The sequence below is a fragment of the Carassius auratus genome, chromosome 34 (genome assembly GCF_003368295.1).
Source record: "Carassius auratus strain Wakin chromosome 34, ASM336829v1, whole genome shotgun sequence".
Classification (NCBI taxonomy): Eukaryota; Metazoa; Chordata; class Actinopteri; order Cypriniformes; family Cyprinidae; genus Carassius; species Carassius auratus.
This window is the reverse complement of record NC_039276.1, coordinates 16,384,606-16,399,840: the sequence shown is the minus strand read 5'-3', so window position 1 is coordinate 16,399,840 and position 15,235 is coordinate 16,384,606. Positions and strand designations below refer to the sequence as shown.

The 15,235-nt window shown below is 35.9% G+C and overlaps 1 protein-coding gene across 3 annotated transcripts in view; it reads right to left on the bottom strand.

The window, feature by feature from the left end:
• Positions 1 to 2,834: 2,834 nt before the first annotated feature.
• lypd6b (LY6/PLAUR domain containing 6B) overlaps positions 2,835 to 15,235 on the bottom strand; it is a 23,043-nt gene continuing 10,642 nt past the window's right edge. For 2 of the 3 annotated variants that reach the window (XM_026218249.1, XM_026218248.1), the window contains exons 2-5: positions 4,678 to 4,803; positions 4,480 to 4,596; positions 4,234 to 4,361; positions 2,835 to 4,116 (exon numbers count right to left, since the gene is read on the bottom strand). In XM_026218249.1, coding sequence (XP_026074034.1) covers positions 3,946 to 4,116; positions 4,234 to 4,361; positions 4,480 to 4,596; positions 4,678 to 4,780 — 519 coding nt within the window. In that variant the 5' untranslated portion in view covers positions 4,781 to 4,803 and the 3' untranslated portion in view covers positions 2,835 to 3,945. The remainder of the gene's footprint in view (positions 4,117 to 4,233; positions 4,362 to 4,479; positions 4,597 to 4,677; positions 4,804 to 15,235) is intronic. The other variant, XM_026218250.1, reaches the window with a different exon arrangement.

The following is a 15,235-nucleotide window of genomic DNA, read 5'->3' as shown; positions in this document are numbered from 1 at the left end:
ATTTATTCTTCAAGGTTATAGTTTATAATGTGGGTTTGTCACCCTTTGTCAAAGCAACTGTCTGTAACTTCTTTTTTGCATATTATACTTCTGATTTCATGTTTAAGAACACTGTATTCTGCATACCTAAAAGGTTACAAGCCCCTAATCATTGTCTCAGAATCATAAACAATGAGAGCCACTGCTCTGCGATCCATCAGAAGAGCTTCTCTCTCATTGGTATTTTTATTGTCCAATGACTAAGTGGCACTGAGGGTACAGGGCTGTCTTTGAGGTCTGGTTCCACCAGGTTTCAGAGAGGTCACATCCTCATGGAGAACAAAATCCCTCTGGAAACACTGCCTGCTGCCAATTAGTGCAGTGATCTCTGGCCCTGCAGTGGAATGTTAAGCCCTGCTGGCCGGCACAGAGCGTGTACACAAGCAGACAATGCAGCCGGGTGACTCATTCGGATTACAGGACAGGCCCGATCCAATGATCAAATGCAGCCAGTGCTGTGTTGGGATTACCACAGAAAGGGTTGTTCGTCAAGAGCCCTTGTTGTAGGGAGAGGCTTTTCTTATTTCTTTTTTTCTTCTTCACAAATTCATTCTAAACATCTAAAGGCATAGAGTAGCTGCCAAGCGGTAATGGCTGTATTCTTGAAATATCAGAATGATACTCCTAGATTTATGCCAAACTTAAAAAAAAAAGAAAAAAAAAAAAAACCCCCGATACATTATTGAATTAAATGAGTGCAAATATTATTGGGATTTGTGTTATTGATTGCTTTTATTTTGTTTGCTGAAGATGTCATCATGTGCACAGTGCAGCCAATCATGAGTCACTTCCTTAACAAGAACACAATTATTGAAGATGACTGTGTGAGGAGACATCAATCACCAGACTTCAATGAAACACAATTTTACATGGCGCCACCATAAAAAACAAGAGCAGGAATGAAGGTTGTTCATTGTTTAAGAGTATCAAATGCCATTCAGTAAATCAATGTTGCTTTTATACTATTTTTATGATATAAGTTTGAAGTTACTCTTATTACTGAACGCGTCACTGGAAAATCCAATGAATCATTAATTAAATAATGTCAATTTTCTTTTAAATTATTGTCTTCCTCTTAAAATGTACAGTGGCATTTTATTGTAGGGAAAGTATATATATATATATATATATATATATATATATATATATATATATATATATATATATATATATATATATATATATATATATTTGTTTTTAATCATAATGTCATCTGGATGGATAAGAGCCATGAGCTTTCTTGGCTCCTCGTCTTGGGTTCTGAATACTAAAGACACAGGCAGTGCAGTTTTTCTCATTGGGAGATAAACAACTCTTCAAAGATGGAAAGTGACAGATTCCAACTCCATGCCTAATAAAACCAGAACAAAGACAGCCAGCAGCCAGAGCAAACAGGACACACGGCGAGACAGTCAGCGGTGCAGGGATGCACACACACACACACACACACATTAACTTCATAAGTTAAAGCAGCTACACAGAAACCAAATCTCATTTCCTCTGTAACACTTTTGGAGGAAGAACCATGTCATGTTTGGTTTACAGAGAAAAAAAAAAACCTCATTATTCCAGACAGCAATGATATTAATGGTCCGCGGCATTGTGTGCCACACTGAGATCCTCTTGGGAATGTTTTTATGAGCTCTGAAGGGAAGCTGCTCTTTTGTGCTGCTCGAGGTTCAGTTCCCTCCTCCAAATTTAAACCTGAGCCGTCTCATGTGAAAAGACAGAAACTGTTCTCAGATCAGCGTGCAAGGAATTAAAAAAACCTAGCCCTGAGGCTCACCTACAAAAAGCAAAACGGTATGTTATAGATAAAATTAATTAGAAATTGTTTACACACTCAATCAACCCAATGAAAGTAAACAAGACTATTTATCATAACTCACTTCAACCTTCATGGGATGGAACACAGCCGTGAGGTTTGAACATTAAAGGGATAGTTCACTCAAAAATGAAAATTCTGTCATCAAACAGTTTGTGGTTGCCATTGACTTCCATAATATATATATATATATATATATATATATATATATATACATATTATTATTATTTTTTTCCTACTATGGAAGTCAATGGGTCAAAATGTTTGATTACCAGCAATCTGCAAAATATCTTATTTTATTTTCTACACAAGAAAGCAACTTGTACAGGTTTGGAACAACATGAGGGTGAGTAAATGACGACAGAATTTACATTTTTGGGTAAACTATCCCTTTATCATCTGGAGGAGATGAGAGGGGGAGAGAGAGACAGAGAAAGAGAGAGAGAGAGAGAGAGAAAGAGAGAGAGTTTCCTATGTATGTGTGTACTACTTATTTTTAATGGCAATACTCTAGCCATTGTAAAAGTGAATTGAGTTTTATAATTATAATATATATAATGTTGTTTAATATTAGTTTTAACAGTATTGTTCTGTATTTAATTTTTTAAGTCTTGATGAAACTTTTTTTTCCTTTTTTTTCAGTATTGTGATGTGCAACCGAGTGATGTAGGGTAGGGTAGATTCTATGCATTGTTCTTTGATTGGATGGAGACAGATCTGCTCAAAGTGAACTTGCAATCAAATGTAGTAAGGTGGTGTTTATGATATTTTGATTAAAAATGTTAAGTTTAAAACATTTTAACGACCAGACGAATTGTTCAAAATAACAGATGAATTTTGATTTGATGGCAAAGCATAAGGGGAATATATAAGTATAATAATAAATGAATAAAATAGAATATTGTGCATGGACACATTATGGTAAGTTAAATATGGTAACATTTTTATTTCTTTTTTTTTTTTGTGTGTGTGTGTGTGGGGGGGGGGGGCAATAAAACATGACAACATTTGCAATAGTCAAGTCAGAATAACTCAAAATATGCTTAATTTGTAAATTTCTTTTACGTGATGGAGGTCCACGTTCTTAAAGCAGTGACATTTATGCAGCAATCAAGATCACTATTAGAGACATTCACACCATTTAGAAAACAAGAACACATCCCACGTCCTCTCATTGCTCTGCTTGGCCTGTGTGACAGAATCTGGGACCAGAGCCACAGGACCATCCCACATAGGGACTTCTAATGGTCAATGTGTGAGACTCAATTTGCTCAATACAAATCCAGTGAGACAGCATAAGTTAATTCCAATGCTTCAGCTGCTAAATTCAGTTTTGCTACCCGCCTGTTTCTCTGTCCTATTTAGCATGTCATTAGTAAGCAGTCATCACAAGTGGCACTAGTATTCCATTGAAAGACCTTCTTGACACTGCAACTTCCTGTGCACACAGTTCCTCCATCACTGGCCGACAAGCCGTCTCTTCACTGAATCCACCAAAGAGTTATGGTTTTGCTGATTAACACAGTCACATTACTTAGCCACTGCTGGAATTCCATAACTACATCGTATATGCTGCAAAATGCATTGTTCTCCAGTGAAGGACATTCAAAAGTAATTTTGTTTTCTGAAAGAATAAAATGATTTGCAAGCAACATCTAAGTCACAAATATTTAATTCTATTACAGTAGATTATGTATCAATGTCCAACTGTTTTTGAAGGGAGAGGACAAGTGTGAAATTGACTTGTATCACAGCTCCGGACAGATGCTAATGAGTGATCTTCTTCTTCTCATTAACCGATCAGCCAAGACATGATGTAATTTTTCCTGCGGCTCCAGGCAGATTAGTCAATGATCAGTCATGGAAACATCTGTGAGCCCAAAGACGGCAAATCACATTCTTCTAGCGAATCCTGCGACATCCTGCAAGTGGGATGAATGGGAATGCTGCATGATATTACTGTGGCCTTAATGGATACATCCATCTGACAGTATTAATAATACTGCAGTGTGTTTGACGTCTCCTTTGTCTCAACAATTTGTAGAGCTGTTCAAAACCGAACAGATTCAGATGATTGAGGATCACAACGGTAATAGTCCCGTGAGAACTGGGACCATGAGGATCACAGAATCCCAGATCCTGAAAGTGGGTGCTGCTGAGCTCTGGGTCTGCCTTTCGGCAAACACTGCATTACTGTGATTAGTCGGCAGCTCTACGTTGCAAACCATCCCTTCACAACAGGATATGCACTCCTGCAAGAAAGAAAATCACATTTTGTGAGTGAATAATTTTGATATAAGTGACTATTTTTTTATTTTTACATGTATTAATGCATTAAAGAATGGAACAGTGTGTATGTGGATACTCACATGATGTGTGTTTTTGTGATGTCTACAGCCAGCTAACTGGCATTCTTCATGCACTGCACATCTTTTGGTAACAAATGTTGTCTTTCCATGATGGTTGAAGTGGTGTATTGTCATGCAGTACTGGGTATCTATAGATGAAAGAACAGGATATTACAAAGTGTCTGATCAATTCAGTCGCAGGATTGTTTAAATCCAGAGACCACGGTGAAGATCTAACAGAGGTGGGTTTGTGTTGAGGAAACTCACTCTGAGGACACCACACATCTTCTGCCCAGCGGTTACAGCGGTAGTTGTCTGAGGCCTGTTCACAAGTGAAGCACTTGAAACTCTTGGGGTATGGAGTGGCTGCACAAGACATGAACACTGCGTTATATTATCGCTATAAAGTCACTAGACGTTAACAAAATTAAACTGAATAAACAAAACAGAAAAATTCAAACTCACCTTCTGCAGCAGGCATGATATTGTAGAAGTCAATGCTGTCACTTGTCACCAAATCAACAAAAAGCTGGATGAGAACGCTGACTAAGGCCAGATCTGCTGCCATGTTTAAAACACTGACAGTGACTCCTAAAATAAACAGATGGAGACAAAGTTAAAGTCACTGAATTTTAACTTCCACTCGTCTTAATATATACTTTGTTGTGCACCTCAATATTACAATTATTGGCATGAATTGGGCAAATACACACAGCTTCTAGTGCTTAAATGTGATGAACAGGCACCTTTTACTTCACAGTATAAAATAGTTTAGCATGACAAGTGCACAAATGTTTATAACTGGAATATGATGAGCTTTTGAAAGGATTAATACAAATATTTTATGTAGATTATGTACGTATAACATGTAGTTTTGTTTTGTTGCTTTATGTCTAAAAATCTAAGACTGATTGCTACAGCTATAACATTCATAGCTATAAGATTCTATTCATTCATATCCATCATAATCTCCTTTAACAGAATAAAGACAAGGCACAAATGCCTGAATAACAGGACACAATTGTAGGTGATAGATGAATTAACACATTACTTCTTTTAATTACAGCAAAGGCTCATACTCGGAAGAAGTACAACCTATGAATTCTAATCATCCAAACAGGATTCATTTCATAAATAATTCAATTTACTGAATGTGCTGGATTCACTAATATGGCCATTTGCATAAAACCCTCTGGTACTTCAGTTGCAAGTACATACTTTTTTTATGCAGGAAACCAAAACCCAGCATAAGGGCTTATAACTGATGACAAGGGGCTACAGTCCCCATCCACGTCTTCTTGAGTTCCACTCCCATATTTGAAATGTCTTGCACCTGCAGTAAGGCATGCTGACCTCAAGAGGTTAATGATTTAGGCTGAACACATTCTCTAAAGACACTGACATGCTCTAGTGCTTGTTTACATCAGTGTTTAATTACACACCATTGACAGTCTCACTGTGTGTGATGGACGTTAGCCTAGTGCGTAACTTATTTCCTGTCTGAATAAACATGAGCGTGCATCAGCAAAAAAAAAAAAAAAAAAAAAAAAATGTTAGCAATCAGGAAAATTAATAAGTTTAATTTCATCTTTCAAATGGCTTAAATTAAGAACTCAGCATCAGTTTAGTACACAGAAATCCACAGGCTCTACTTCATCTCTAGACAGCATATGGTTTAAAAGCAAACAGATGAGTGTCATTAATCTTGTAGCAGTGACAATCTACTCCTAAGGGTCTCTACCAGAGTAAAGATAGATCACACGTATATAATGACTAACAGCACAACAGCAATCAGCTCCACTGACCCAGAGGTTAAAACGCAAGCAGGGGCCTGCAGTATGAAGCTTTTCAGCTCCTAATGCAAGTGCTCGGTCACAAACCAGCCAGGGCACATGTAGGAACTTAAAAGCAGTTCATTAAGAGTGAAGAGCATAAAATGGTAATTTGCATGCATCTTTATGTTGGCATATGTATGCCTAATATAAAACCACACACACATGCACTCATTCTTACATAAACAAAGATTGCATTATGAAACATGGTGGGATTTTAGACCAAAACTAGTTTAATATTTAAATGCATTCTTTGAAAGTAGTCTTTATGTGAAAAGAAATGTGATGTAAATGAGCTCTAGAGGCCAGTGCTGTCTGACTGGTTTAAGGGTTAGTTCATCCAAAAATGAAAATTATGTAATTAATAACTCACCCTTATGCTGTTCCAAACATGTAAGGCCTCCTTTTATCTTCGGAACACAGTTTAAGATATTTTAGATTTAGTCCGAGAGCTTTCTGTCCCTCCATTGAAGCTGTGTGTACGGTATACTGTCCATGTCCAGAAAGGTAAGAAAAACATCATCAAAGTAGTCCATGTGACATCAGAGGGTCCGTTGGAATTTTTTGAAGCATCGAAAATACATTTTGGTCCAAAAATGGCAAAAACAAAAACTCTCTTCCGTGTCTGTTGTGAGAGAGAGTTCAAATCAAAGCAGCTGGATATCCTGTTTGCGAACGAATCATTCAGTTCACCAAATCGAACTGAATCGTTTTAAACGACTCGCTCCTCTAATACGCATTAATCCACAAATGGCGGAGTAATGCATGCAAGTAGTACCTATAATACAGCTTATGCCAAGATGATTTATGACTTTGACCTTTGACCTTTTGACAGGTTGAACTTCCGGTAACCTTATGATGGATGGGCGGGGACAAATGAGTTCAAGGGTTAACCTATGACCTTTCCACGCATCGATCATGTGCTTTTGACAGAAAGTTTTACCCTATTGACCTAATTAGTTTTAAATCATGGTTTTGACGGCTAGTTTAAACGGAAGATGAAAGACTCCTCACGCATCGATCATGCGGTTTTGACAGAAAGTTTTACCCTATTGACCTAGTTAGTTCTAAATTATAATGGTACATGAAAGACTCCTCATGCATCGATCATGCGGTTTTGACAGAAAGTTTTACCCTATTGACCTGTTAGTTCTAAATTATAATGGTACATGAAAGACTCCTCATGCATCGATCATGCGGTTTTGACAGAAAGTTTTACCCTATTGACCGTTAGTTTGTTTGAAGTCTGTGCCAGTTGTTTGAACTCTGTGTCAGTTAGCTTGTTTGAAGTTTATCACAGTTATAAGGTTATGTGTGTGGTTATAAGGCTTCTCCCCCTCCCATTACATTTATGAGCGGTGTATAAATGGGGTCGGTGTGTTCTACATTTTATATATATATAAAACATTATATAATTTATATAATCTCAAACAATTAAAGATTGAAAACACATTTTAATTATTTCACATTTATATATATATAAACATCATATAATTTATATAATCTAAAACACATTTTAATTATTTCACATTTATATATATAAAACATTATATATAAAACATTATATAGTTTATATAATTTATATAATCTAAAAACAATTTAACTAAGGTTGAAAACACATTTTAATTATTTCACATTTATATATATATATATATATATATATATATATATATATATAAAACATTAGATAGTTTATATAATATACATAATCTAAAAACAATTTAACTAAGGTTGAAAAAACATTCCGTTCTTTTAAAAAAGGTTATAAATTAAACTGTATAAAAAATATACTGAAACCGACTGTTTCAGATAAAACAAGATCTTTTTCTTTTTTTTATAGAGCAGGAAAGAGATGTTTTCACATCACCTTCCTGACCTGCAAGTATTCACAGCGTCTTCGTTTGCACGCTACACTTCACTTTCTTCCGAATTTACTAACCAATCATAATATCTTCAAAGCCATTTTTAATTAAAACCAAACGTATCTCACACGGGAGTACCATGATTTTGACAGTTTTCTGACGGTTCACCTATGAATTACGGCTGGTGCGCGTCTAGCATCTCTTGTACCCCCTTTCTCTCTCTCCCTCTTATGCCTGTGTACACACATTCGTCTCCAAGTCTTATTTTCTTCTTTTAATGTATATAAAACAAAACATTTACATTAGTTTTGTTCATCACTAAAAATATACATTTTACCAGGATCGGGGAAAAAATATATAATTGAACAGAATGAAGAATATGGTCTATTGAGGAACCCGGACGTGTCATTGACACAATTCAGTTAAATTCATTTCACATTATTTGTTGCAAGACATTTTCTATATTATATTTAAAACCTTTTATATCCATCTTTATATCATATCTTTTTCAAAAAGCTGTTTAATTATTTATTTTAACCGTACACCTACAGTACCACCATACAATAAAATGCTGCATGCACGTACACTTTTAAGCGATCTGAATTATGACTAGCCTATAAATTTCATCATAAGCCACACGTACCTTGTTATATCACTATAATATCCACGGCGCTATACAAATTTGTATTCTGATAAACCATATAAAAAAGCGGACATACGCGTGGACATATCAAGTTAAAAAGAGACTTATCTCTATTTTAAACAATATTAAATTATATATGACGACATGTTACTAAACCGGAACATACATTTTAAACAAGTATTCATCGTTTTTATAAAACACATCGCAGTAACAGACATGTTACTAAACCAAAACAAATAATTTTATCATACATTTTTTTTTAATCATGTATTCAATCAGTACTTATACAACATATTCAAACACATTTTAAACATATTTTAAACAAAAACTAATCATAAACGCAGCCTTCTCAAAATTACAGACATGTACAATCATGCTGATCACATATTATGGGATATTCAGACTTTTAGCCACTAATACGTTTTAGGATAATGAAAAACACCAACGTCTGAGGGGTGTCAAAATATCTCCAGTCCCCAAAACCCACTCAGACTCCAGGGGTTAAAGAATATGAAAATAAATAATTATATAATGACATCAGGCTACTAAAGCAATTCATTAAACAAAAAAAAAGGTATACAACATTTAAGATAATCAAACTTATAAAACACACCATACTCTTCTTTTTTTTAAAAGATAACTTATTTTAAATGTGATTATATATAGCATAGTATATACAATAAACATTTCTGATGATACATATAAAAAATTATCCCTTACATTTTTAGACCGGTGAGAGATGTCCGAACATGAATGAAATATCCCCAAAATAAAATTTACGACTTAAAAAATAAAATAAAAATTATTAAATCATAAACAGAATCTCACAGGTCCTCGTAGTGAAATGTATGTGAGACCCGAGGGGCTGCTTCACACACACCCCGCGCAGGCGAGGGTGGAGTTCCAGACCGCATGATCTAAGTCAATGGTGTACATTATTTCAAAGCTAACATTAATGTAATGTTTTTAATAATCAGTACCCCCAGTACATCTGATGTCCGTTGATTCTTAATTCAACAAAATTATGATATGTATTACCTAAAATATTTATATTTTTATATAATATTATATAATAAAAAATTATTTATATCATATTATATCATTTCGTATATATGATTATATTACATTAGATGCGTCATGCATTAATCACTTTAGATTCTTTAAAGTTCTTATTTTTAGCACCATCTTCAAAGTTTTAATACCATCTCTCTCTCTCTCTCTCTCTCTCTCTCCCTCACACACACACACACACACACACACACACACACTGTCTCTCTCTCTCTCTCCCTCTCTCTCTCACACACACACACACACTCTCTCTCTCTCTCTCCCTCTCTCTCTCTCTCTCTCTCACACACACACACACACACACACACACACACACACACACACACACACAATGAAACATGATGCCAAAGTCTTTCTGTATGTTTTAAAAATAAAAAATAAAAAATATTGATTTAGCTTTAAATCTATACTGAGGAGCTCGTTTGTTTGTCACAGTATAGACTGTGAAGTTTAGATGAAGTTGTTTTATCTTTTAGAAGAAAGACCCTCGATGGTATTCAACCATTAAAGATGGTTCAGGAAAGACCCACGCGTCCTAGAGATGTAATTTATGTGCGTTGCTACGGTCGTAAACCTTTCACATATCCACGGTACTTTCAGACACAGAGCAGGAAAGACATTTGCAGGCCCTCTGCTTAGCCGTGCCAAAATACCTCCATTTAAAAGCAAAAATATTAAAATGACCGTCTGTACATCTAACAGGCTGTAGTTATATTTTATATGTTTTGTATTAAAAGTACTTACTTTTGTATTTAAATCCTTATTTAAAACAATATATTTAACCGACAGTATCCCCCCAACGTGTGTTTTCCATCAGTTGTTTGCCCTTCAGCCTTATTACGTAGTGCTTTTCATTTAGCCTACTGTAAGATCCCTTTACAATAGTGTAATGAAAGTTAACTTTTCTTAAAGTTTATAGTTGTATTTTACTGTATCCCCATCCTTCTATCCTGTAGATTGTATACGTACTGTAAAATAACAAAAATACATCTTGCTTAAAGTCACTAAAATAATTACACCCACAATTTGAAATGTGTTTAAACACATTGTGTGTCACTAAAGCAAGGCACACCGTCTATGGTCTCTTCATATAATTTATCCACCCGAGTGCTTTTCTCGGAGTAGAAAACTCTTTCTCTTTGGATGTGTTTGGCTGAAACATAATTTCTACATCAGAATTTTTTTTTAAATGTACGCTGAACTTTTCTCATTCGACAGAAATACTATTTTCAAATTATTTACCCGGCCTATAACACTCGGTGTAAATGTTCTTACCTAGAACAGAAAACATACGCTTTGACTGTTTTGTAGATGCCAACAGATCATGTCAAGGGTGTTTCACATCTAAGAATCACGATGTTTTGTAAATTACATTTTTCTTACACCTCGAGATTTAGCCGTATCAAGATTTCGGAGGTCCGTTCACAATTTGTTTGTCGGATCCTACGTTTTTATGCGATCTTTGTGCGGCGTCATCGTAATAGGAATAAATGAAAATTAAGAAATTATGTTACAGTTTCTCTCTTCGAGATATTTATTTTAGCTCAACTTTGTGTCTGTCCAAAAAAGTGTGATCGCATGAAGCATCGAAGCAAAAATGAAGTCTAGCTGTTTTACACTTAAAACTATTACAACCTAAACAAATCAAACGGTACACTCGTTTAAGTTTGAGCGCGTTAAAGTTTGAGCGCGTTAAAGTTTCCACACTCTTGTGAGATAACTGTTGATTTGTAAATTATATTTTTATTACTCCGTTAGATTAAGTCATCGGGTTCGGATAGCCGATGACGCAATTCACATTTTTATTTTTAAGACTCCTGTAAGTTCATGCTAAATCTCGCGTGGGAAAGAGAGCGGGGTGAGCGTATTCTATTCATTTAAGAAAAATTGCCCAAACTTTTCTATTATTTTGACAAAACACGACACAACGACATTAAACAATGTTATCAGTTCCTACGGCCATCTTCTTCGATTCAAATAAAGCAACATCTCTAGTGTATGTGCTAAACATCTTTGCTTCTCCACTTCTCCATATTTGTTAGATGGGCTACCGTTGTAATACAAACACATTTGAGAACTACGACGTTCTCACTTTTGTAACGGTTATAGAAAAATGCCGTACACACTTTTGCATTTCATAATTCAGTGATTTTAGCTGTAATGGTCACATAAGACAAAAATTGTCAATGTGTGACTCGTAAACATGTATCATTTTATTTATTTATTTATTTTTACCAGAGATAGTCGACCGATCTGTTGACACGTTGTTTTGCAGTTTTCTCTGACTGCGGTCAAACATACACTGCCTGTTCATAGGAATTTTACAGCATAACAATATAGCCCCTACATCTAGAGCTCTTGTTTATATAGCCGATGACCACGTTCACATTGTTTCAACATTTCCGCATTACATTAAAGAGTAGGCCTATGCGTACTCCCCTTCGATCGTAAGCATTATCATCTACCGCGCGCTGAGATTTTTCTGCTTTGTCTACTGTTGACGGATTTGCTAGAGGGACTATGTCGCCCCGTTGTAACGTGATTACATTTAAGATCCATAAGATTGCGCTACATTCACCTGAAAAGGCTATAGATATAGTCTTTTATACAGGAAATGTGTATCAGAATAACAATGACCTAATAGTGAAATCCACTCTTCTAAACTATTGTGAAAGTTTTAATGCAACTCTGTAAATAGCTTTTTTTTTTCTAATACCGTATACTGCACATTATTGTTTGGTTGTCTTTGTACAGTATTTCAATAAATAAACCGGTGTTGATAAGTCGTTCATTTAAGTGGAGGGCGGGATGATTTTGACCTTCTTTAGTCATTCGTCGTGCTTAAGGTCTGATCCGGGAAACCGCACTACGACTGGAACTGCGCTTTGTCGCGTCTAAATAACCCGCTCTTCTTTAAGAAAACCGCGAGGCGAGCAGTTTCTGACATCCATTAATTCACCTCATTTTTTCACAACCGCAAATGTTTTGTTTAGCATACATATTAGTTACATAGGTGTCACGCATGAAGTTTATAGTTATTTTAAATAATTATGATAGAGTTACAGGTTTAGGTTAGTGGGGTGCCTGTAAGCGGTGAAAACTTCGAGCATCAGAGACGACGGTGTTACTCAAACACCCCATAGCGTTATCTTTTAACAAACTATTGTATTGTGCGTTTCTAAGACAAAATCTGTAACAGCGTTCATTAATATGTTGAGATGAAAATAAACATACAAAACTTTATAATGAGCGTGAGTTCAATATAGCCTAACCAACAAATGTTTGTTCTAACGCTTTCGCACTAAAATTGCGAGATTTCCTGACTTTGCCGTGTTTAATGGATGCTAGATCTCATCACGCCGCAGCGAATTGTAAACCACACACTTCCTCATCGCATTACGCTAAGAAACTGCACATGGTTAAAGCTATTACACCATAAACTGTCTAAAGTTGTTAATGTACAAGCACAGTAAACTATTTCTACAAAAAATATCATTGCACTACTGTTTTTGCATATAATACATCATTCAACAATACTTTTGCACACTCATTCAACTATTTATTACCAGCCGTTCTCACGTTCCTGCTGTTCATAATGTATATATAATCCTTCATTGCTCCGTTCATAATGTACATACGATCCCTACATTGCATTCATATTTATATTCTGTACTCTGATCAATATCGTATATAGCAACTACGCTGTATAGTCTGCACATCATAGCTTTACTTACTCTGCACTTTTATGTATACAAAACACTATATTCTTGCACTTCTGGTTAGATGCTAACTGCATTTCATTAGCTCTGTACTTGTACTCTGCATAATGACAATAAAGTTGAATCTAATCTAAACAAGTACAATTGTACGCTTCCAGGACTTTGCTCATTCTTTCTGTTTCAATTTGTTTAAACGGACTTTCGCATTCTTATCTTATTTTCACCAACTAAGCGTTATTCCTAGGCCTCGCGGATTGTTTTCTAGTTTTGGCCCTCAAATTCTTTGTTCATACGTAGCGATATCTCTGTGAATTTGCTTGATTTCATAAAATATCTTTTACGCTATATCATTATCCTATCCTAGTTTATATCAGATACAAGTTTGTTTCTTCATATTTCTCGCACATCTACTCCCGTCCATTCTACCCCCGTTAGAGTATCCGCGACAGTATACTCATTGTAATGTGCTAAATCATTAAAATCCAAAAAATGAACTCTGAGAAAGAATATCCGATGAGAGGATTCAAACTTTTATTTCAACAAAACAGTGTTGAATTTACAATGAAGTAATGAAGAAAGTGATTAAATTGTTATTACAAACAATAGGGATGACATGACATCACAAGTTATCTAGCCAGAAAAGAAAATCTCGGCAGGCCCTCAAGTTTTGTTCTACTATGAAATCGACGACGGTTTCAATAATTTCAGGTATGGCGAAACCGTAATGTTTAGCGACTAACATCACACACAAATCCGTTATGCACGTACACAGACAGAGAGTCTCGTTAATGTACATCTCGCCACTACATTCGGCCGTAACATACAGAATTTTTCTGGTCGTTACACAAATCGGCGCCCTGCTGGTCGTATACAAGCTTGTCAAATCGGGCCACGGGTTATTTTTCAGACTTCTTACAACGTCCATTTCTTTCTTGAGATTTGTTACGCGCTTGGAATCCACCGTACAATCATGATTCGGATCAGACGCATCGTCTATGATTTTATGCATCAGATCAATCATTTGCTCTCTGTAACATTGTTTAAACATAGAGTCTATGTTGGCTTTTACAGGACACATCTTTCCTTCGTCACCGCCGCACTCCACTCGATCATCCGCAGCAGCGCTGGTAGTGGCGGACATCCTTTTCAGATTTTGTTCCAAGAAGTAAACCAAGCGTCTTAAAATCCACTACGATCCAGTGTTTTTTTTTTAAATCCACGACGATCCAGTGTTTTGTCAAATGGTTCAGATCCGTCGAAGCCTTATTATTTGAAAATTTGAGAGTGCGTCAGTTTCAGACAAAGACGATTCTGTCAGTCCAGGTAGATACTGATAGATACTCCATCGACCGCGCTGTAAAACCCTTGTTCGCGGATCATAAGAAAACCTGCGTTAACTGCAGAGTTTATGAGGTCAGCCGCTCACAGGGGATAAAGACTAGCCGTAGTCATGAGGAAGTAGCGGTGGATCTTCTGTACATTCTACCAAAAAATAGGTTGTGGGTGTTGCGCTCAAAAAGCGGAGGAGGGTGAAGGGCCGTGGTTAGGGGTTTGACTTACGAGAAATATGAAGAAACAAACTTGTATCTGATATAAACTAGGATAGGATAATGATATAGCGTAAAAGATATTTTATGAAATCAAGCAAATTCACAGAGATATCGCTACGTATGAACAAAGAATTTGAGGGCCAAAACTAGAAAACAATCCGCGAGGCCTAGGAATAACGCTTAGTTGGTGAAAATAAGATAAGAATGCGAAAGTCCGTTTAAACAAATTGAAACAGAAAGAATGAGCAAAGTCCTGGAAGCGTACAATTGTACTTGTTTAGATTAGATTCAACTTTATTGTCATTATGCAGAGTACAAGTACAGAGCTAATGAAATGCAGTTAGCATCT